Source organism: Theobroma cacao, chromosome 9 (genome assembly GCF_053813885.1).
Source record: "Theobroma cacao isolate CCN51 chromosome 9, ASM5381388v1, whole genome shotgun sequence".
Taxonomy (NCBI): domain Eukaryota; kingdom Viridiplantae; phylum Streptophyta; class Magnoliopsida; order Malvales; family Malvaceae; genus Theobroma; species Theobroma cacao.
The window spans coordinates 4,495,890-4,517,323 of NC_142647.1; the positions used below are offsets into that span (position 1 = coordinate 4,495,890).

At 34.6% G+C, this 21,434-nt stretch overlaps 4 protein-coding genes across 8 annotated transcripts; 2 read left to right on the forward strand and 2 right to left on the reverse strand.

Annotated features, from left to right (window-relative positions):
- Positions 1 to 1,611: 1,611 nt before the first annotated feature.
- Positions 1,612 to 8,293, forward strand: TAG1 (membrane bound O-acyl transferase (MBOAT) family protein). 3 transcript variants are annotated; one of them, XM_088809878.1, is made up of 17 exons: positions 1,619 to 1,863; positions 2,204 to 2,502; positions 2,773 to 2,856; positions 2,952 to 3,025; positions 3,181 to 3,256; positions 3,495 to 3,562; positions 4,008 to 4,131; positions 4,582 to 4,659; positions 4,849 to 4,950; positions 5,060 to 5,196; positions 5,614 to 5,695; positions 5,816 to 5,836; positions 6,230 to 6,292; positions 6,469 to 6,516; positions 7,133 to 7,195; positions 7,359 to 7,412; positions 7,820 to 8,293. In XM_088809878.1, exons 2-17 carry the CDS (start codon positions 2,371 to 2,373, stop codon positions 7,922 to 7,924), a joined length of 1,311 nt encoding a protein of 436 aa, XP_088666004.1. In that variant the 5' UTR covers positions 1,619 to 1,863; positions 2,204 to 2,370; the 3' UTR covers positions 7,925 to 8,293. The 3 variants fall into 3 exon arrangements, with proteins under 3 accessions (XP_007012779.3, XP_017982745.2, XP_088666004.1); XM_007012717.3 differs by having other exon boundaries at positions 1,612 to 2,502; XM_018127256.2 differs by having other exon boundaries at positions 1,612 to 2,502; positions 2,776 to 2,856.
- Positions 8,294 to 9,005: 712 nt separating this feature from the next.
- LOC18588365 (DUF3511 domain protein (DUF3511)) lies at positions 9,006 to 10,068 on the forward strand. The gene has a single exon (XM_007012720.3). The coding sequence runs from the start codon at positions 9,375 to 9,377 to the stop codon at positions 9,747 to 9,749; it is 375 nt and encodes a 124-aa protein (XP_007012782.2). The 5' UTR covers positions 9,006 to 9,374; the 3' UTR covers positions 9,750 to 10,068.
- A 457-nt stretch (positions 10,069 to 10,525) lies between these two features.
- LOC18588366 (casein kinase 1-like protein 1) lies at positions 10,526 to 16,409 on the reverse strand. Of its 2 annotated transcripts, none has more exons than XM_007012722.3 (14): positions 15,834 to 16,409; positions 15,716 to 15,756; positions 14,604 to 14,673; positions 14,321 to 14,469; positions 14,136 to 14,231; positions 13,962 to 14,032; positions 13,017 to 13,078; positions 12,849 to 12,912; positions 12,677 to 12,761; positions 12,413 to 12,539; positions 12,227 to 12,309; positions 12,085 to 12,148; positions 11,727 to 11,848; positions 10,526 to 11,302 (listed from the first exon to the last, which is right to left on the reverse strand). In XM_007012722.3, exons 1-14 carry the CDS (start codon positions 15,907 to 15,909, stop codon positions 11,021 to 11,023), a joined length of 1,392 nt encoding a protein of 463 aa, XP_007012784.3. In that variant the 5' UTR covers positions 15,910 to 16,409; the 3' UTR covers positions 10,526 to 11,020. The 2 variants fall into 2 exon arrangements, with proteins under 2 accessions (XP_007012784.3, XP_007012783.3); XM_007012721.3 differs by having other exon boundaries at positions 11,706 to 11,848; positions 15,834 to 16,406.
- Positions 16,410 to 18,988: 2,579 nt separating this feature from the next.
- Positions 18,989 to 20,377, reverse strand: LOC18588367 (EPIDERMAL PATTERNING FACTOR-like protein 4). Of its 2 annotated transcripts, XM_018126442.2 has the most exons (4): positions 20,284 to 20,377; positions 19,911 to 20,057; positions 19,586 to 19,629; positions 18,989 to 19,460 (listed from the first exon to the last, which is right to left on the reverse strand). In XM_018126442.2, exons 2-4 carry the CDS (start codon positions 20,014 to 20,016, stop codon positions 19,233 to 19,235), a joined length of 378 nt encoding a protein of 125 aa, XP_017981931.1. In that variant the 5' UTR covers positions 20,017 to 20,057; positions 20,284 to 20,377; the 3' UTR covers positions 18,989 to 19,232. The 2 variants fall into 2 exon arrangements, with proteins under 2 accessions (XP_017981931.1, XP_007012785.2); XM_007012723.3 differs by lacking the exon at positions 20,284 to 20,377 and having other exon boundaries at positions 19,911 to 20,274.
- Between the last annotated feature and the right edge of the window lie 1,057 nt (positions 20,378 to 21,434).

The following is a 21,434-nucleotide window of genomic DNA, read 5'->3' on the forward strand; positions in this document are numbered from 1 at the left end:
ATATATGTAACTTAAAATGAAATGATCCAATTTCAACTTGACTTGCTTAATTTTCATCTCTACTTCTAATTAAATATTATAATCCAAGTTCCTTCAATTGCATGCTTTGAATAAGATCATCTGCATGGATGAGGAATTACTATTTGCTTATACAGGTAACTTTGTTTATTTGTTATATTTATTTAATGGAAAATAATAAAAAAATATGGTATAAAATCTTACCTTAGCTAATTAACCTTGCATAGTTTTTTTTTTTTTTTGAAAAGATTAACCTTGCATAGTAGGAGTAGAAATAACCAAACTTTCAGGTAAAAACAGATATGTTATGACTTTTTGGGCCAAAACCCAAATGCAGAATGGGGCTTCCTAAAGAGAGCAGAATGTAAACAGAAATACATGCTAGATTCCGGGATGGGGGGGTCTGAAACTATCAGGAGTTAGTAATAGTTTCGCCCCGCTGCTTTGCTCTTAATTTCTGTTTCAGTACTTCATTGCTATTAACCCCGCCATTTGGACAAGGCGGTTGGCACTTTTGCAGAGATCTGAGAGGCTATGTATCAGTTACAATAAACATTTTGACAGATTTTACTCCTTGTTTTTTTACAATTAATGTTTTGGCAGAATACATGCTTATGTAGCTTTTCTTTTTTTTTTTTTCTTTCTTTCCGAAATAAAAGTATAATATTGTATCATCAAATTAAGAAAATTAGCAAAATTTTTTTTTCTCTTTTCTAAAGGATCGCAACCTATCCATGGAGGATAAGATAAGAAAATTTGTACATTTGTCCTTGCTACTTTCGAAAAAAATCCACGTTGCACTAAAAGATTTGTTTTTTCTAAATATATTTCTTTACAATATCCTCAAGGCGTGGGCCTCGATCACCGACCAAACGATAAAGAGATTTCAGACCGGATGCAAGCCTCGTAAAATATATTTTTCTTCTAAGAGTAACTCAAAATTTTCATGTAAAATTTTATTGCTCATGACTGCTTAAAAATTTAAAAAAAAAAAATTCAATTAAGATGTAACAATAAGAGACTAAAATAATATATTCTAAATTTAAAAATGTTCATTTATCTTTCTATTTTTTCGCTTCCAAGAGGGTTCCTTGCACAAAAATGAGAGAATAAAATGCAGAAAGAGCCGTGACCCATTACAATATAATGCAAGATTCAATGATTTTCATTCATACAAGGAAACACGTAATTAGGACAATGGCTTCATGCCTCGATCAGACCACACCCGTGTCAGGAGTTCCACACGGATACGATTCCTAGTAATCAGCAATTAGCAGTACGGGTATCTTTTAGATTAGCTGCTGCAGAAGCCTGAAAAGTGAAAAGCCTAAACGTTAATTGGTCATCTTAGCATGTGCTCAACGGCTTGGCCTACCATTTTCTTAGATCCCAAGATAGCTTCTCGTTCCTCGTAGCATTATCTTCCTTAATTTTGTTGACTAATTACCGATCGCCACATGAATGAATAGGATTAATACGTGATACCATACTTACTCTAACTCATATTACTCGCGGAGTATTAAATTAATATTTAGAGTAATAACAACATGTATACGAGTAAAAAAGCAAAGAAGAAAACGACGGAGGATGGTCCATAAAATCATGTAGGAGGATGCAGCGTAGCAACTTGCACTTGAAGAACAGGGTATAAGAAAGAGGGGAAAGCTAATTTCCAGTCCTGCTTTGCTGCATCTCTTCTGTGGAGCACAAGCATACTTTTCTCTTTGAAAAGAAAAACGGAAGAAAAAAAGAAAAACATTGACGGAGCAAACTTCCAAAGGACCGGACCAAAGCGGCTAATTTACGATATTTGAGAATTTCCTTTGTCACCTTCACCTCTCAAAAGTACACCCACCGCTTTGCATCATCAGTTCATCACCCTCTCCTTTTTTCTATTATTATTATTAAAAGAAAAATACAAGTCTAAATATCAAAAGCCGTTTAAGCATTCCACTCATTCATCGCCACTTCGCGAAATTTCGCTCTTGTCTCTGCTCTGCTCTGCGCCGCTTTTAATTTTTTTTTTTTTCTATCTTCTTTGAATGAATGAATACTTGTTTACGCACACGCTTCTAATTTTGATTCCAATTCGCTAAACCTTCTTCCTTCTGGAACTCAACCCTTTTCTTTTATTCTGTATTTTTTAATATTTGAATGGCGATATCCGACTCACCGGAGATTTTAGGGAGCACGGCAACGGTGACCAGCAGCTCTCACAGCGACTCAGATCTTAACCTCTTGTCAATTCGTCGTCGAACCTCCACCACCGCCGCAGGCAGAGCTCCGGACCGTGACGATTCGGGGAATGGCGAGGCCGTGGACGATAGAGATCAAGTGGAATCGGCCAATTTGATGAGTAACGTTGCAGAAAATGCAAACGAGATGCCAAATAGTTCCGATACAAGATTCACGTATCGGCCTCGTGTGCCCGCTCATCGGAGGATCAAAGAAAGCCCTCTCAGCTCCGGCGCCATCTTCAAACAGGTTTTTATCTATACATGCTTTTTATTTGAGATAGTCATCGGTTTGAAGTAGAATTTTGCGGTTTCCACTTCTGAAAGTTTTACTTCTGTTGAATGTTTATATATTTTTCTGTTATTTTAATTTTAAATTTTAAGTATAAGTTTTTTCTGGTAGTTAGTTAGGGTTTGATACAGTTTATTACAAGTTTGATAGCTTTAAAAATAATAGAATGCTTGAATTGTGTGAATTTAGTATTTCTAGCTCTGATTAGCGATTTTTTCAACATGATAGCAGAGTCATGCGGGTCTGTTCAACCTCTGTATAGTAGTGCTTGTAGCTGTAAACAGCCGGCTTATTATTGAAAACCTAATGAAGGTTTGTGTTTGAATTTTAGTTGGTTGGTATTAATGGACTTATGGTTTATTGGATTAATGGCCTATTATTATTCTTCTTGTTGTTAAATGTTGCAGTATGGGTGGTTGATTCGATCTGGATTTTGGTTTAGTTCAAGATCGTTGAGTGACTGGCCTCTTTTTATGTGTTGGTAATGCTTCCTTAATCTGAGCTCAATTTTAATTTCTGCTAAGAATATCACATGTGTGGGAAGGCATGTCTTCTTGGATTATTGTTCTCATCTTGGTTTTGTGGGCTGGATCATCATTTAACTCAGTATGTTCTGCTTGCTGGTGCACATTGCAGTCTTACTCTCCCGATTTTCCCACTTGCGGCCTTTGTAGTTGAAAAGTTGGTGCAACGGAATTATATATCTGAACCCGTAAGTGCTTCAACTGCGGGCTGCAGCTATTGATGAAATAGAGCTTTTTCTTTCCTTTTTCTTTTTTTACTTTACTTGAACTTTGAATGGAAAAGAATTGGTGATCTGGAAATTGCTTCCCTGTTTCATATGTTTGGCTTCAGCCCTTGAAAAAGTGTACTAACTCTTCCTAGAGAACCAGACAATGCATTGTGCTATTGAGTTGCAAAAACTTGACTGCTAAATTTCTATATTGTAGGTTGTTGTTTTTCTTCATGCAATCATTAGCACAACTGCAGTTTTGTATCCAGTTATTGTTAATCTCAGGTGAACTTTCTTTTTTCCTTCCATTCTTTCATTTGGATTTGCTTTTTATTCCAATAATATTGTTATCTATTAATTGTCTACTTAGCATTGAAATATGTTCTTTTGTCAGCTTTCCAAGGTTTAGGTTGCACTAGCCTACTAGGTTTACAAGATGCTCAACTTCTTTCTTATACATATTTTATATACATTTATCTAAGTTTGCATTAGATGAATGCCTGGGCTAAGGTCACGTAAGAATTTTCAAGCCCTTTTCTCAGCTATAACTTAACAAAATTTCAGTGAAGGAACTTTCCTGTCTGGTACATCGTTCTTTCTTTAATGTTTTTATTTTTTAGGTCTTATGTAGTTGTGTTGTGCTTCATTCAGTATTTCAAATCTGATTCTTAAAGAATAAGAGGAGAGTTGTGAACATTCTTAATTATTGGACTCACTCTGTATTGTGCAGGTGTGATTCTGCATTTTTATCAGGCGTGGCATTGATGCTGTTTGCTTGTATTGTCTGGTTAAAATTGGTCTCCTATGCTCATACTAACAATGATATGAGAGCACTTGCCAAGTCAGCGGAAAAGGTACAGTAAAATTACTTCTGAGGTTTCGAGGTTGATTAATGTAAACAGCATGTTTGTATTTGTGATAAAAGAAAATCAAAATTGTGCAGGCTTACTGCAGACAAAAGCTTGTAGTTCTCTCTATTCCCCCCCTCAACACCCCCCCACCTCGTGCAGTTCTGCTTTTTTCTCATTTTACAATTGAACCATTTGCAATCAATGATTTATGTGCAATTTTTTGAGTTTGGTTGGGAATGGAGAAATATGGCCTAGAAAATAAGTTTTTGATCATAAGAATGCTCCTTGGTTCACATAAAAAATCCTGTCAAATATTAGGTGCAATTTTTTTCATTAGAATAGGAAGAGAAATTGCTCTTTCCATCTTCCCCCTTCTTTGTACTTCAATTCATGTCATGTTTCCTACTTACATTATTATTGATCCATTCAATATGATCCTCTTGTTGATGTCAGGGAGATGTGGACCCCTCGTATGATGTTAGCTTCAAGAGTTTGGCATACTTCATGGTAGCACCCACATTATGTTACCAGGTAAGAATTATATTCTTTTTGGTGCCTAGACTGATAATTATCCTTTGTCTAGTGCTGGATATGTAGTGTGTATGAGTGCCCAATGCCTAAGCTAGAATCTGTATGCGTTACTGTTTAATCTGTAATTGTATTAAACAGCATGGCTTGATATTGTCAATCTCTTGTTTTTGTTGATCATTTCCATTGCAGCAAAGCTATCCTCGTACACCAGCTGTTCGAAAAAGTTGGGTGGTTCGTCAATTTATCAAGTTAATAGTATTTACCGGACTCATGGGTTTCATAATAGAACAGGTGGGTGCCAATTCTTCAGTTGGTACTAGTGTTCCTTATTCTGCCTTTTGTTTCAGGATTTTTTTGTTAGATGCTAAAATTTTTCATATGTATGTATATAATGCTGCAGTATATCAATCCAATTGTTCAGAACTCTCAACACCCTTTGAAGGGGAACCTTTTATACGCCATAGAGAGAGTTTTGAAGCTTTCAGTTCCAAATTTATACGTGTGGCTCTGCATGTTCTACTGCTTTTTTCACCTCTGGTATATCTGCAGTTATTATTTCTGGACAATACAATTTTTTTCTCTTACGTTTTGTGATAAAAGATTTCTGTTGTAATTTCGGTTAAGTAATTGATTTTTTAATTGATAGCTACAATTGAGTTTACTTTTGCCAACCATGTCAAGCAGACAGCATCTATCTCCTTCACAATGTTGGAGAGCTAGGAAAGACAAATATCTTACCTGACCATGGTGCATATTGGTTCTAGGTTTAACCATTTAGTCAGAATCTGCTCCATAAGATGGAGTATTAATGTGAAAGATTGCGCTCTCTCACACACACGCTCTTAGGCATGCACACATGTTAGCTCACTTGCACAATGTGCAGAGATCAGCCTTACCTGATCATTTTAAAAACTTTGGCAGTATATTACCCTTATTTATGATCTACAAATACAGGTTAAATATACTAGCTGAGCTCCTCCGTTTTGGGGATCGTGAGTTCTATAAAGATTGGTGGAATGCAAAAACTGTTGAGGAGGTAAGTTCTAGAAGCCCTAAATTGTTTTCTTGGGCTATATTTCTTTCAATGCTTTGGTGAACTTCAATGTGAACAATTTGTGTTTTTTGCATGGATTTTCCATTTTATGGCTGTCATCAGTATTGGAGAATGTGGAATATGGTACGTTTCATTTTACTCATAATCTGTTTTTTTCCCTAACCTACTTGTTATACTGAATACAAATTATTGCAGAGTTTTTTGGTCTTCTCATTGCTGTCGTATTATGCTGTTTTGATATGGCCCAAAATTTTAGAACTTCTTTCTTATGATTTTCTTGTTTCAACTGTAATATACAACGCTATTGGAATCTTCATGCATTGTTGAATTCCCTTCTCTGGTTATGCTCTCCCTTTTTCTAATAAATTTTCAGAATAGCAAAATACTTCCAATGTGTTATATCCAACCTTCTATTTAACTCTTTGTTAGCAGTAAATGTTATCTTTCTCATTTTCTGTTTTCCCAGTTAAAAGGAAAAATCTACATCATTGTTGACAGAATTTTAATTGATTACAGCCTGTTCACAAATGGATGGTTCGCCATATCTATTTTCCATGCTTAAGGAACGGTATACCAAAGGTGAAATTCCCCTAAGTCTTGATTTCTACCTCGTTAGTTTTCAAGTGATGGAAATATGGCAACTTTCCATCAAGCATGCTGTTATGTTATGGTTCTATTTATTCCCAATAGTGATACTTGCCAAGTCAGTTGTTTATTTTTGTGTTAATGTTTTTTTCTTTTCCCTCTTTTTTCAGGGAGTTGCCATTGTTATTGCCTTCTTAGTTTCTGCTGTATTCCATGAGGTATGTATATTCCCATAGGTCTTATTCTTTCAACTTACCTTCTGTGGATGGAGAATAGGGTGGAGATTCCATAATTATTTAATTTTCTTGCATTATTGTTGTCTGATGTTGAATATGCTCACTATTTAATATTTATACTTTAGTTATGCACCAATTGTTACCTTTTCTTTCAGACATTTGATCGTCTTCACTTCACACTGTGAAATAAATGTGTAATCAAGATTCATAACAATCAGTAATCTTATGCTGTCATAACTGTCTGGGAGGATCCTATTTTCCTGTTTAGAGCTGTTACCTTATCATTGAGGATAACTGGCAACTCAAGGAGGAAAGAACGGGAACAATAATAAAAATAATAGATGCCAGTGCTTGTTTCTTATGATTTTTGCCACGACAAGAGCATATGTTGGGCAAAGGGGTAGAAAGGAGGAAGTACTTTTACAGTATTAGTTGCTTTTCGAAAAAAAAATTTACAGTATTAGTTTATAAATTTAGGAAGTAGATATCTTTTTGTTGTATACCATCGCACGCTTTGTTTAATTCCTTCATCCTATAAATTTATTTTGCTGCGTTGATTTTGCTTCTGTTGTTTCATAATTCTGTTTACTTATTACAGCTCTGCATTGCTGTTCCTTGCCACATATTTAAGTTATGGGCTTTTATCGGCATCATGTTTCAGGTAAGAATGTACTTGTGTCTGGTACATTAATATATTGAAATGAAGATCAATAGTCACTTAGCACTTTGATATGCACCAGTACTAGTAGAACAAGAATCAATATCAGACATGAGATTTATGAAAAGATTTCTTTCTCTCCTTTTTCTTCCTAATTTTTTACCAGGTTCCCTTGGTCTTGATCACAAATTATCTGCAAGATAAGTTCAGAAGCTCAATGGTATGGTTTTTACTTTGATTTGTATCTATGAACTTCTTTTCTTTTCAAAATTTATTTATCAGTATCAAACTTCCACTCCGAATTAACATCTTTAGGGTTAAATTATACTGAGTAAATGTTAAGAAGTTAAGTTGCTCTCTGATTCTGAGAGTCTGGAACACCTGAGTGTATGTCAGTGGGCTTGTTGTAGTCATGTAGGGGTATTCTGAGCATAGCAAGAGCCTAGGTATCATATGGTGGAAGCGAAGAAAGGGAAATTAACAACTAGAATTCTTTCTGTTCCTTTATTTGTTTTGCTCAAGGATATGCAGTGTATATAGACTATCACCTAGAATATCGTGTTCCTGTGGTATGCTGATGCCTGTCTATTGGCGTATGACAGTTGACATTTTTCCTTCCAATTCCAGGTGGGAAATATGATTTTCTGGTTCATATTCTCCATTCTTGGTCAGCCAATGTGTGTGCTTCTATACTACCATGATTTGATGAATCGCAAAGGGAAAGCAGATTAATCTACTACATTTTACAACGACCTGGTGCCTAGGGATGCAACTTGATCCAGTAGCGGCTGTAGATTGGTTTTTTGCACGGTAACTCATCTATATGATGTAGCATTGCTCTGCTTGCTTTGGATCTGTATATTTCACTTCCTGCTGAGATGTTTTGATGACCCATAATATGATTTTCCTGAGCGGATATTTGTTAATCCCATCAATTCACAAGCAATTTTGAAAGCATAAAGCACTAGCAGTGCCACAAATGTAGTACACGTATCATCCCGCTGACTGTTGTGTTTATCAGTGGAAAGTTGTACATGATGCACGCTCGGCCTCTTGTCTATAGTTTACTCGTAATTTACTCTTTGAGAAACGTGACTGGAATTAGTAAGGCGTGGGAGTTTGACTTGGGATGTTTTCGAGTCAAATAAATTTTGGTTCAATCTGTAACTTGTCATGATTTTAAGGCAACAATCTCGTGGCCTATAAACATGTGCAAGATCCCTCTTCAATTGCTTCCCTGTAAAGATAAGAAATGAGGCTATTCCAATTCCAGCAAATCCTCAAAGTCTGCCTCCCCTGTTTACAGCGCACGTTTCTGAAATTGTCTAATCTCTGTATGCAGTCTAGACTGAACTTGGTTTTTTTCTCGCTTGGGAAGTTGCAATCTCCGTTACTGTGATGATTTTTGTAGTTGAAGTGCTTCATTTCAAAGGAAGAAGAAAGAGAGAAGAGTCCGTTGTATTTTTATCATTTAATAGAGTCGTGTGCTGGATATTGATCCGAGTGGAGCCCAACAAAGCAGCCTTTGTCCCATAAATGAAAAGTATTTATACAGTAAAAATAATAATAACAATAAAAAAGCCTGTAGAGCCACACCATCGAGAAATCGGCTGACGGAAAGTGGGAACCATTTATCCTTATTTAATTATCAGTTGGGTTACGCTAAATTTGGTCAACTTTACTGCTTTAATGAATGTTTTTAGATTGATGAAGTGATATGAAAGAGAACATGTAGACAGGAAATTAAGTGAAGCTATTGCAAGTACACCGGCAAACTCAGTATTACAAGTAGATACTATTTTTTTGTCTTTTGAAATGAAGCAATTAGCAGGTAGAATACGTAAATTAAAGATGTGGTTGAATGTAACCAAGTGCTACATTAAGTCATGTGAATGAGTGGATTTGGCTTTATTGCACCCAACCTTTTGCCAACTTTATGTACGAACCACCGACGCAATTGCGTTATTTAAAGTCAGCGCATCGTAGAATCATACAAGAAAAATCGTCTCGTCTCGATGAAATCAAACTCTATACTTCCACAACACTCCAAAGCACAAATTCCACTAAATTTATAGGCATTACAGCTTTGAGAGAGAGAAGCTTAAACTCCTAGCTTCAAGAGATTAAGAGAGCAATTCCCTTCCCCAAAATCCCTGTGGGAGCTCCCACGGTAGAAGAATTCATGGAAGACTTGAGATCCAAATCATGTGGCGATGGAAGAACGCAGCAGATAGGGAGCTATAGCGGACCCACTTCGTCGTATGGGAACGGTATCCACAGCATGCAAGATCTTAGGTGTTACAGTGCATCCTATGCCTCAACAACGCGCCCTGGCCAGACCCACATGCCGAATACTGATGCTAAGTTCAAGAAAGGCAAGTCAACAAATGGGTCTTCTTCAAAGAGCTGGAGTTTCAATGATCCGGAGTTGAAGAGGAAGAAGAGGGTGGCTAGCTATAAGGTTTACACTGTTGAAGGGAAGGTGAAAGGGTCTTTAAAGAAGAGTTTTAGGTGGCTCAAGGATAGGTACTCTAGGGTAGTTTATGGATGGTGGTAAATTTGTGGGTCAATTTAATCTACTTGGTTGGTTGGTTCAATCTCTCTACTGTTTCACAGTCCTTTGAATGAATACGTGGGTAAAGACCAAAGATGTTTGAGATCTAACGCAGTGGTCCTGTTGAATTAATAATCGTTTTAAATTGCTTTGTGTACCTGGGTATATCTTTAGAATTGTTAATTAAAATGATGAGTTTAAACTTTGCTTTCTGTTTGTGGTTCAAGTCTCGTTCGTCTCTTCCCAAATTGTAAGCTATCTGATTCTGAAGGCATAATTACATTGACAATGGGAACATGAATATTCAATGCTTGTGGTAGAACTACTGGTGATTGTCTGACGAATAACTGCAACTCCTTCGTTTCATTTGCATCGGTTTTGGATTGCTTTTGAGAAATTTAAGGCTGGCAGCAGAGGGTTGGGTATTGCGGGTCCAGGCAATCGTTCAATGTGGCGAGGAAGATGAGACCAGCAGACCGGTAAGCCGGCAGCAGTATCGGCATCCCTGAGTTGGAACTTCTTACTTGTGACCCACCTGTCCAATTCTTGGACATTGTTTTATTTCAACCAAACTGATGTAGGAACGGGGAGCTCAGGGTCAATTCCAATCGGTCATCGGAATAAGAAAATCCCACAAGATGAAAGGAAAAACAAGAACAGGCCTGAGGCAAAGCAATGCTCACAATTAATCGATTATCGCTTTCTGCTGTTAAGTTCACAAGAATAACCTTGCCTTCAATCCTACTTTCCCGTAATATGTTTGTATGTAAAGATAGATATGACGCTATAAGAAAAAAGAATATATAGATTTGGCTTAGAAGCGGTAATACAAAAACGAAAACGTCAGAACAAGGAGTAACATGAATACAGTACACAATTTACAATGCCATAAAAGTTTCAAACCTCAAGACCCAGATGACTGAGAAAGCATATGATATTTTAAGATGAAAGGGACACCACAAAAACAGGAGTTAAAAACTGTTAGGAAAATAGTAGCCATACCACACCGCCTAGCCTTCACAGGCAACTACTTTGATGCAGTCAATTTTCACTTCACAAGCTTTCCATCAGCGGACAACTTTATGCTTTGGGTGCACTCAGATCAAACCAGGAGCTCCCAAGTTACAAATTCCTTGAAAACTCAGCCGCCACCCCCTCTTTCTTCAAAGAAGGAAACATACTCTCTTGTAAAATGTACTAGTAGTAGTAGTAGTAGTAGTAGTAGTAGTACATCAACCATTTCATGTTTTACAACAATTCATATAGCTGAGCATTTAATAATGAACTCTCTCATCACTTTCAAATTGCAGGCCCTCAATTCCCTTGAGCGCAGCTTCGTAGTTCTTGACATGAGAGGTGTTTCTCCCAGACAATGTCCGCTTTGCATCAGCAGATTCAACAGGACTTCGTTGTTGACTTGAAATTTTGTGCAATGCTCCAGGGCTAGCATCGGTTGTACGAGAACGCTGGGGCTCAGCCTCACTACCAGCAAATGCATCACGACTGCTAGAAACAGCAACTCGCCTCGAAGAGGATCCACCCGACTGCCCCATAAACTTAATCCAAGTAAAATCCAAATTAGCACTAAAAAGTTAAGAACAAAATGATATATACAATGCTAATGCTAAAAGGAAATGGGACTACACCGTAGGAGCAGTTCAAAATTACCAAAATCTGCTATTAAAAAATGTTGTACAGGGAAACTGAAGCACAGATCCAACTTTTGGACATAAGTATATGACTACCAAGCCTCCTAATTCAACTCAAAAGGGACTTGCAGATGACAGAGATATATCCTAATATTGGTCGTCATGTACCACCACAAATGAAAGCTAGAGATATATCCTAAAAGGAAAAAGACGCATCACAGTAACTGGAATAAAATGCAAAATTGATAGCAAATCTCAAATAACTATATACATGTGCAATGCACATAACCACATAATCATAAAAATTTACCATAGAATCTTTAGTAATTACAGGGTCATTTGCAACTGGACTTTTCTGCTTTGCATAACTTCCAGAAGTCATCAAGGGTCCTGATGTTCTCCGCCGAGAGGAATCCATGGATGACAAACCAGCTGCTCGAGCATCCTCCCCCACTGCAACAAAGAGATGCAAATGGTATAATTCCAAGCATAATTTGATTTTTCAACTCGAAAGAAGGCGATCAGACAATTGATACTAATGCATGTATTTCATTTTCTTATTAAATATCAAATAGAATTTTAAGAAATTCGGAAAGGAATAACATTGTGCATGCGCGTGTGGATGTAAACATGCACACTTGAGTAATCAAAACCTCAGTAATCAATCATATGAAAGGAGCACCAGCTACCTGTGTGTCTGTCGGCATTAGCAATTGCAGGGGGCATGGCAGAACTTGTTCCAGCACCAGGGCCCTAACAAAGAGAAGCATTACAAAACATGCATTCCCAACCAATTACTAACATAAGTAAAACACCCTACTAAGCACTCACAACGGCTCGAGCTGAAGGAGTTGCCAGCTGTGATTGCTGATACTTCAAAATGGTCCAATCAAAGACATAATCAAACTGGAAGCCTGTTCAGCAATGAACAAGAACAATGAGAAGATGTGATGTCCCTGTGATCTGTGGAATTAACACATGTTGATAGCATGTACTGCTAAGACTGTAAATTCAAACCTTCACGAATGAAGAGGTCACGAAATATTCTTTTAAGATAAGCATAGTCTGGCTTATCATCAAACCTTAGTGAACGGCAATAATGGAAGTATGATGCAAACTCTGTTGGATAACCTCGACATAAGGCCTGAAACAGCATCAATCTTCAGTCACAATTTTGAATGTAAAATCAGAACCTCTAAGCCACATATCTACCTCTTTCTATTGCTTCAAATTCCCTTTATCAAAACCTAATGCAACTGCAATATTTAACGACATCCTTACCTCGATTGAAGTAGACACCTTCTTCTCACTAATTTTCTCATATTTCTGTTTCTTAGTTCCAGCTTTCAGACCTTGCCAAGGAAGACTTTTAAAAGACAAGGCATCAATAAAGAAACTATTAAGGAAATGAACACAATACAACCAAAAAAGTAGCATAGGTAGCAAGAATCACCTTCCTCTTAGGAAGTACATAAGCACATATCCAAGAGACTCTAAATCATCCCTACGGCTTTGCTCTACATGGTATACAAGGACAGAAAGAATCAAAATTATGACGACTCAAAGAAAGGCCTATAGATTAAAGAAAAGACACCAGAAGTAAACCATTGACCATACATACCAATGCCCAAGTGTGTGTTCATGCTTGCATATCTTGCAGTTCCAGTCAGATTCTTATTTTCCCTGAAACAGTCATTACCAGGTAGAATATAAAATATTGGCCAGGGACATCCACCACATATTATCAACAGAAGAATCAGTAAAAAGAATATCGAAACATAGAACATGCCAGTGCAAAGCAAAGAAGTCGGATGCATCATCATGTCCACCACTACAAGTACAGGTACTACCCTTGTGACAGTTCTTCACAATGCTTCATCTTGGAAAATCACAAATAAATGCCATGCTAAAAGATTACAGCTATAAGTTAAAATGTTATAACCAACCTTATTGGAGAATCCCAAAACTCAGAAGACAAAACAAACCAGGACCAGACAGGTAAATTAAATTGCAGACTGATTATGGAACAAAACTGGAAATGGAAACATGTGTTCTAAGGTAATAGAGCCCAAAATAAAAGTTAACTTTATTTTATCAGCAATGTCCAATGATTGAATTTTTTTTTTTTTTTTTTTTTGCATCATATTAATTCATTCACACATTGACATGAGGTATGTACTGAGTATAATATCATTTCTCTGTGAACATTTTCATGCCAAAAATATATGGTAGATTTGTATGCATAAATCTATAATAGTCACAGAAAAAATATGGGAATCCTTTAGAAGTCGCCCCTTCTAAACGAGGAGGTGAGGAATAAAGGTGAAATCAAGAGAATCTTATAGTAGAATCAGCTCAGATGACCATATTGCTATTAGTAAATAACTCAAGAAGATGTGAAATAAAGAAGGGATTAAATAAAAGTATTTCTTCCATTTAAGGGGAAAGAGGGGGGGGGGGGGGGGGGGGGGGGGGGGGGTGGTGGGTTGGGGGGAATTGAACCAATACACTCCTTTTAAACTACATGTAAAATACAATAGATCACACACATGCAAACTCCTCTCACCTGTAAGGAATGTGTTGATGTGTTGAACTGTCTCTATATTTCTTAGCCAGACCAAAGTCGATGACGTAGACCTACGTGAAAGTGAAAAGAAATAAAACATTAAAATCTCCTGCAACATATAACCAAAAAAAAGACATATATATCATAATGATATTTTGACCAGAATGCAGAAACCTGATTCGCACGCCTTCCCAAGCCCATAAGAAAATTGTCGGGCTTAATATCTCGATGTAGGAACGATTTTGAATGAACAAATTCAACACGATTGATCTGGGCAAAAAAATCAAAATCGCATGAAGTGATGAGACATTAAAATAAAGGAAATGAATTAGCAGATGCATGAAATTCAACGAAACTACCATTTGATCTGCAAGCATGAGAACTGACTTCAATGAGAGTTTCCTACTGCAGAAATTAAATAGATCTTCAAGACTAGGTCCAAGCAAATCCATAACCAGAACATTATAATCTCCCTCAGCTCCAAACCATCTCACATTTGGAATCCCAGCTGCCAAGAGGAAAATCAAGAAGGGGAAAGTCAACAGTTGCAGTCATAAGAAACAGTATGATTTATAAATATGAAATATTGAAACAAGAACTTTATGTTCTAGAAAACCAAAAGACAACTCAAAGTATCATTACTTCCTCCCTGCAGGATCCTGTATAACTTTGATTCATATAGCAGCTGAGGATGCTTAGTCTTCACATTTTCCTGATCATTAAAAAAAGTATAAAAAAGGTCATCAACTTTCTCATACACCAAAAGAATTTATTATGGTTAAAACAACAGCATCAAAGGAGAAAATCACTATCAAATTACTAAATATACGAAAGCAATTATTGTACAGAACATTAGAACTTTGAATTAATTGAATCAAACCATTAATTCAAGGAGAAAGTTATTAGTTAATTATCTTATTCAAAATGAAAACACCCCCTCATAAAAACTAATAAGTATCATTGATTGACGTTCAATCAATTCGCACCGAATATCAAGAAAATTATGAGAATAATGTACATACCATGATAATCAAGACTTAAAAAGGAAGTCATGCAGTTGAACCTTATTGATCTCGGGAGATAACCACACAGAGTATATTCTTCTAATCCACTATGATGCCAGCCAACCATTAGAAAATAAAAAGAAATTACTTATGAACTAATTTGATCCTCCATTTGATGAGATATGATAATCCCACCCTGTTAAAACTTAATTAATAGTTTGCTTCACTGTTTTCCCTTTTTGCATAAAGGGAGTCCACAAACTATGATTATCATTTGTTTAACAAAAACAAAAAAACTGTAAAAAGGCTGTAAAAAATATTCAACACCAGGTCAAGCAAAATACTGTCATGCTTCCCATGAACAGTATACTTCTATCCAAGACAATACACTCAAATGGCCTACTATAAGTTGGAATCAAACTTGACTTAAATAGGAGCATTTTTCTTTATTTTTCCGCTACACGTTATCTAGAAACCAATTAATTATACTATAGCAGATTTCTACACTTTTTTGCTTCAACATAAACTATGACTCAACTGCATCACTAAGTTATAAATGATCGTGTTACACAAGAAATCTAATGAACAGCAGGATCGAATTAAAACGTAAACCAGCATAACAACTACATTGCTATTGCATAAAACGAACACATTAGCATGCAACAAACTACAGTTAGAAATAAACAAACGACAAAAACAAGAAAATCATACAAAATTCAACAAAAATAGAAATAAGCAAGTACTGCTTACAAGCTTAATGGCAACCTCTTCATTCGTCTGAATATTCGTACCTGCAGAGGAAAAAATCAATCACCAAATTATACTAAAAGAAAAGGAAAAATAAAACGAAAAAGAATATTTAACGAACCCAGATAGATCTCTCCAAAAGAACCGCTACCGATCTTACGACCAAGACGAAACTTATTACCCACACGAGGCTCCATCAACTCGACTTAAAATAACTAAAAAAAGAAAGAAATAAAATTCGAAACCCTAACAATAATCTGAAACCCTAATTTCGAAAATCCCCCAAATAAAAAAAGCGAGGAAATTATACGGTGACACTAAACACCGAATCAACCGCAACGACAATTCCAACACATCCAAATTTTCGATCACGTAAAAAAAATAAAAAATTCTACAGAAAAATCAAAAAGATCTAGAGTTCCGTGTTTGTTTTAAATCAAAAGAGAAATAAAATTAAACAAAAAAACACTAGGGTTAGGTTAGGTTAATCGAAAGAGGGGAGACGTCGCTAAGAAACCATAATTCTGCTTCTCTCTCTAAAAACAGATAAATTTGCATATTTTCTCTCTCTATAAACTTTGTTTTCTCGCATTATGGATTTGATCCAATCGAAGCGAACGAATGACGGAGGATGTGTGTGTTTTTGTTATGTGTGGGTCTCTCTCTTTCTTTTTCTTTTTCCTCGCTTTCTTGCTTTCCTTTTTCTTTTTTAAAAAATGAAAATAAAAATAAATTTCTGGGTTTGATAGAGAGAGACCGAGAGATGCTAGGCCACGCGTGTTGAGTACGCGTGCAAAGGATGCGAAAGTTCCTCTTGAGTAAAAAAAGGTGTTTTCGCGCCACTGTCAAGGGGAGGGCTTCCCCCGTCACGTGCTTTTTTATCTGTCTTTAATCTATCGGAGGAGTGAGTTCGCCACGTGATCTTTTTATCCGACCACTTTAGTTTATGCATGCTCTCGGCGCAAATATGACCCCAGCTAAAAATCCAATTGAGCCGTCTGAAATGTCTACAATCCAATTGAACATGGGCCATGGGTCCATTAAAATGAGGAATTTCTGCCGAGCCCAGAGTTCAACTTGCAGCACATGGCTACATCCACCAGAAGATGACACCGGAGGAACTTATATAGAATTCATTAAATTAAGTTTTGTACATGTTTAGTTAAAAATATTAAATACAAATTAATTTTAAATTTTAAGATTTATGCATTAATAAAATTTAATAATATATATACAAAAATACTATTTATATTCAATGATAAAAACTTTATTATAAGTTTTAATAAAAATATTTTTTTGAAAAATATCGAAACTTATTAAAATTTTCCAAATTTTGTACATATTATTTATTATAACAATATCTTTCACTCTATAAATTTAAATTTTTTATTTTATTTAATCAGTTTTAATAGAATTCTCATAAAATTAATTTAAATAACCTTTCATGAGTTGTGCCCTATCATACATATGTTACATAAAACGCAACAAAAAATTAAAAAAAATTTCCTTGAGTAAGATCAAAACCTAATTTGAACTTGTTTAATGTAAATTTAAAATTTAATTATTAATCATTTCAATACATATTGATTTGATGCAAAGATGATAAGAGAAAAAGTTTTCAAAACTGGTTTAGACATGTGTTCAGTTGTTACCCCTTAACCATACAGAAAATCAAGAGATGTGACATTAAGATTGAACATGTACCTAGAAAAGATAAGCTGGGAATCTATCCACTAAGACTGTTTTAATAAGAACATGGTCTTTAGTTTTTTTTTTTTTTTAATTGGGGGAGGAGGGATTTGAACCCTACTATTTAGGCACGGGATAATACACTAACAAATTAGTCAAATGTATCTTTAGTTCTTTACACGAAAATAATTGATATTCGAAATGCAATTGGGAAATTGATAAAATTAAAACATAATATATAAAAAAAGTCTTTAATCTATTCAAAAAATTTTAAATAAGTTTTTATATTTTTATTGTATTTAATAAAATCTTTATATTTTTATTTTAAACTAAAAAAGTATTTGTAATTTTATTTTAAATCTAATAACTTTTATCATTAATAATTAACTTAATTAACACGTCACATGTAAATTTATGTTTCATGATATTAATATAATACTTATATGACATGTTAACATGTTATAATGAATAATGATGTAATATATCAATATGACATAAAAACATGATAACATCATATTTTTCATTATCCACATCAGTATCATGTCAGCATTACATAGATATAAAATTATAATTGATAATTTGATTGATGATAATTAATCAATACTTTATTTGATCTAAAATAAAATACATATATTAATTGAATAAAAATTTATTTAAATTTTCTTAAATAGTTAATTAATTTTTTTGAATATTATACTTAAAATTAATGTATGCCTATAAGCCAATTGGTTAAACATACAAATACATTATTGCTAGTTTAATCCTTAAATTAAATAAAATATTTGTTTACTTTATGTTTACAATTGTTAGTATTAACTATTGAGATAAAATCCACATAACTAGACATGGTTTGTTAAAAAATATAAAAACTATTACATATATTTATAAAAATATAAAATCTTTATAATTAATATTTTCTCAAGATTGGACATTGATAAATTCAATAAACTATTAAATGATTATGTTTCTTATATGTCAAATAAACAATAGATCTCATTAATTAAAATATAAATATAATTGAATTAACTTGTGAATACTCACTGAATGGACAAGTTTACCAAATTTGACCAACTACAAAAACTTCATGACAACCATAAATATATAAGTAAAGAAAGCCTTCATTCAATGTAATGATTTAAATAATACTAATAATGTATTTCCATGTGCCTTCAAGTAAGAAAAGTCTTCATTCAACGTGATGCTTTAATAATGTACTTCCATAGCCTTCCAAAAAACAAAAACAAAATTTCCACATTCCATCGACTTATAAGGCATACAATTACTCTATCAATCTTCCATTTACAATAAAATCAATTATTACCTATATATATCTTAATACCGAAGCATACCTTACGATGAAGATTATCCTTTATCATTTGTGGACACAACGTTCGATTTTGAACTTAATTATCTTCAAATTTTGATATATAAGGTACGTAGCCAGATAAAGAAAATTAAATAAACAAAATATAACCTTGTTCAAGAATTTTTTAAAAAAATTTTCAACTAGTTTTATTATATGATTAAATTGATATGTGGTGCATGGCTGTTCCCAACATTCCATTACCAACATAAATTGAACATGAATTTGAAATCTTTTCCATGTATTTCAGTAGCTACCTTAGAAGATCAACACCCAAAATTTCTTCCTTTTTTTTAGTAAGAAGAGAAGAAGAAAAAGAAAGAGCAGAAACAAAGAAAGAAAGATAAAAGTGAAATTGAGTATACTACATGGGGCAATGCAGATAGATATACATATACAAAGACACACACACATATAATGAGAGAGAGAAGGAGAGCTAGAAAAGCTGTTGGGATTGACCCCAGACATTTATGGATTGAAGAAAGTGGAGCCACATTTGCATTTCCATCCTTCAGGTTCATAATTGGCATATTGAATTCCCAGTTTATCAGAAGTTGCAGGAATTTGAGTGGCCACACAAGGAGTGCAGCGTCCACACTTGCGCCGACAGTTTGGTGGCCTTGATCCAAGTCTTCCCAGCATTCTACTACATGTTTCTTCGCTCCCATAAACGACTCCACCCTTGCTTTCAAGACCCTGAAAGGTCAAAATATAAGAACAACCCCGAAGGTCAAAAACTAGGCAAAAGATAAACCTCAAAAAGAGAACAAGATCATCATTCACGTCTGAAAATAGAAAGGAAGACAGTAAACTTAATGAACCTGTTTAGAGTCAATGGGACCCCCCTTGAACTCTGGAACTTTATCTGTTTGATCAAGTTTAGATAATTAGTAAAACACCAACAGAAGAAATTGACAAGGGAAAAGTTGTGTGAAACCAAATCTTTCGGAGTTGGATTCTTTTATCCACATTAACGAAAAAGTTATAGCCAGAACCGGTATAGGAAAAGGTTATAAAGAAACTTTTGCCGCTGAAAGTAGGGGGAAAAAGCCAAAATTTGGCAAAGAAAGTAATTATCTAGCGAAAAGTATGTGAATCAGACAAATGGAGCTGCAGTACATTAAGATGAATGAATATATAACAAACCTTGTTGAGGAGCAACATCATGCGATGCTAAAGACCTGGTTGATGCTAGAATCCAGCTTATTATATGCAGAGCAACAATGAGAAAATAACACGTTCTTCGCTTCATTTTCCTCAGAACCCTCCAATCTCAATGCGATGACGATCTTTCTGAGAGCGAGAGGAGGGCTCAGTTCAAGAGGACAAGCAGAACAGTTAGGAATAGGAAACTCTGTAGAGCAATCTTATAGAAAAAAGCCAAATATGGGAAAAGCACCATCCACTATATTCGTTCAAAAATACAAATAAAACAAATTGGATAAAGGAGCTAGGCAAATCTCTCTCCCCCCCAGATGTCTTGGTGGAGAGATCTTGCTTCACAGACAAGTTATTCTACCTTTCTTATCAAACAGATTAGGGTCTAGGGAACACTTGCTTTCCTGATCATGGACCTTTTTCCTTTTGACAACTCTATCAGTAGTAGTAGATTTTGAAAGGGAACAGTAAGTTGAAAATTCTTGTATACGTATATATCTAGAACTCTTTATTTGTTCAGTGGGCACTCTTATATTTGCTAGTAGCACCGAGAACAACTTTGCTATGGGTACTTTTTACTCGTTAATTATATTGTTTATGTTAACATATACATTTCCCTCATCAATTAACTACTATAGTAAAAGTACATAAAATTCGTGTACGCATAAATAATTTATATTAATAAAAATTAAAAATATAAAATTATATTTAATTTTTGATACATGATTGATAACGAAAATAATTTTAATTACACTAACTATTAGTGTTCAATGCATTAATATTTTCTTTTTTTTGTTAGTTTTTTTCTTTTTTTTTTAACTTTTCAATAGTTGATATTTTTATATTATTATAGACAGAAGAGAGGACTTAATCTTGCCTTTTACATAATGAGTTTCTACTCTCATCTATTATAAGATTGATTTCTTACATAGATCTATACTTTTAAATTTAGATATAATATTAAAATTTAATCCACTGTCTTATATCATATTATATTATATTATAGATTATAATATTACCCTTTATCAACATCTAATTAATTTAATTTAATTTTAATAAAATATAAAAATAAAATAATATAAATTCACATTTTAATTTTATTAAAGAATTAAACAAATCGATCAATCATAAAAAAATTAATCATTCCCCTTTTATCGAAACCAATTCACTTTTCATTTAGCCTTCTTTATTTCCTGAATAAACGAAACTATCAATCAAACTTGCACTGAGGCACTGATAGTGTGGCCATTCCCAAAAGGATGGTTTCCCGTTTTATGGCCCTAGTAATAGCCCAACGCCAGCCCTATGAAACTTGGAAATGCAGTAAAAATCCTTAGGCTGCGTGCCTACACTGCAGAGTTGCAGAGCGCTATCTCTTGACTAGAAAAGAAGTAAGTACAATTGGATAATTGGAAACTACGCGCTGTGTCAAGGCATACACACATATAAAAGAAAGGAAAATGAGAGTTTTTAAGTAAAATAGCGCAAGTTGGGTCAATTTCAGAACAGGTT

Excerpts from the sequence above, each read along its gene's own strand:
- LOC18588366 (XM_007012721.3), bottom strand. The coding sequence starts at position 15,909 with ATGGAGCCTCGTGTGGGTAATAAGTTTCGTCTTGGTCGTAAGATCGGT. Across the intron at positions 12,913-13,016 it reads GAACACACACTTGGGCATTG|AGCAAAGCCGTAGGGATGAT; the intron begins GTATGTATGGTC and ends TATACCATGTAG. Across the intron at positions 12,149-12,226 it reads CTCCTTCAGCTCGAGCCGTT|GGCCCTGGTGCTGGAACAAG; the intron begins GTGAGTGCTTAG and ends TCTCTTTGTTAG.
- LOC18588365 (XM_007012720.3), top strand. The coding sequence starts at position 9,375 with ATGGAAGACTTGAGATCCAAATCATGTGGCGATGGAAGAACGCAGCAG.
- LOC18588367 (XM_018126442.2), bottom strand. The coding sequence starts at position 20,016 with ATGAAGCGAAGAACGTGTTATTTTCTCATTGTTGCTCTGCATATAATA. Across the intron at positions 19,630-19,910 it reads TGATGTTGCTCCTCAACAAG|ATAAAGTTCCAGAGTTCAAG; the intron begins GTTTGTTATATA and ends TTGATCAAACAG. Across the intron at positions 19,461-19,585 it reads GTCCCATTGACTCTAAACAG|GGTCTTGAAAGCAAGGGTGG; the intron begins GTTCATTAAGTT and ends TTGACCTTTCAG.
- TAG1 (XM_007012717.3), top strand. The coding sequence starts at position 2,173 with ATGGCGATATCCGACTCACCGGAGATTTTAGGGAGCACGGCAACGGTG. Across the intron at positions 4,951-5,059 it reads TGGGTTTCATAATAGAACAG|TATATCAATCCAATTGTTCA; the intron begins GTGGGTGCCAAT and ends ATAATGCTGCAG. Across the intron at positions 5,197-5,613 it reads TACTGCTTTTTTCACCTCTG|GTTAAATATACTAGCTGAGC; the intron begins GTATATCTGCAG and ends CTACAAATACAG.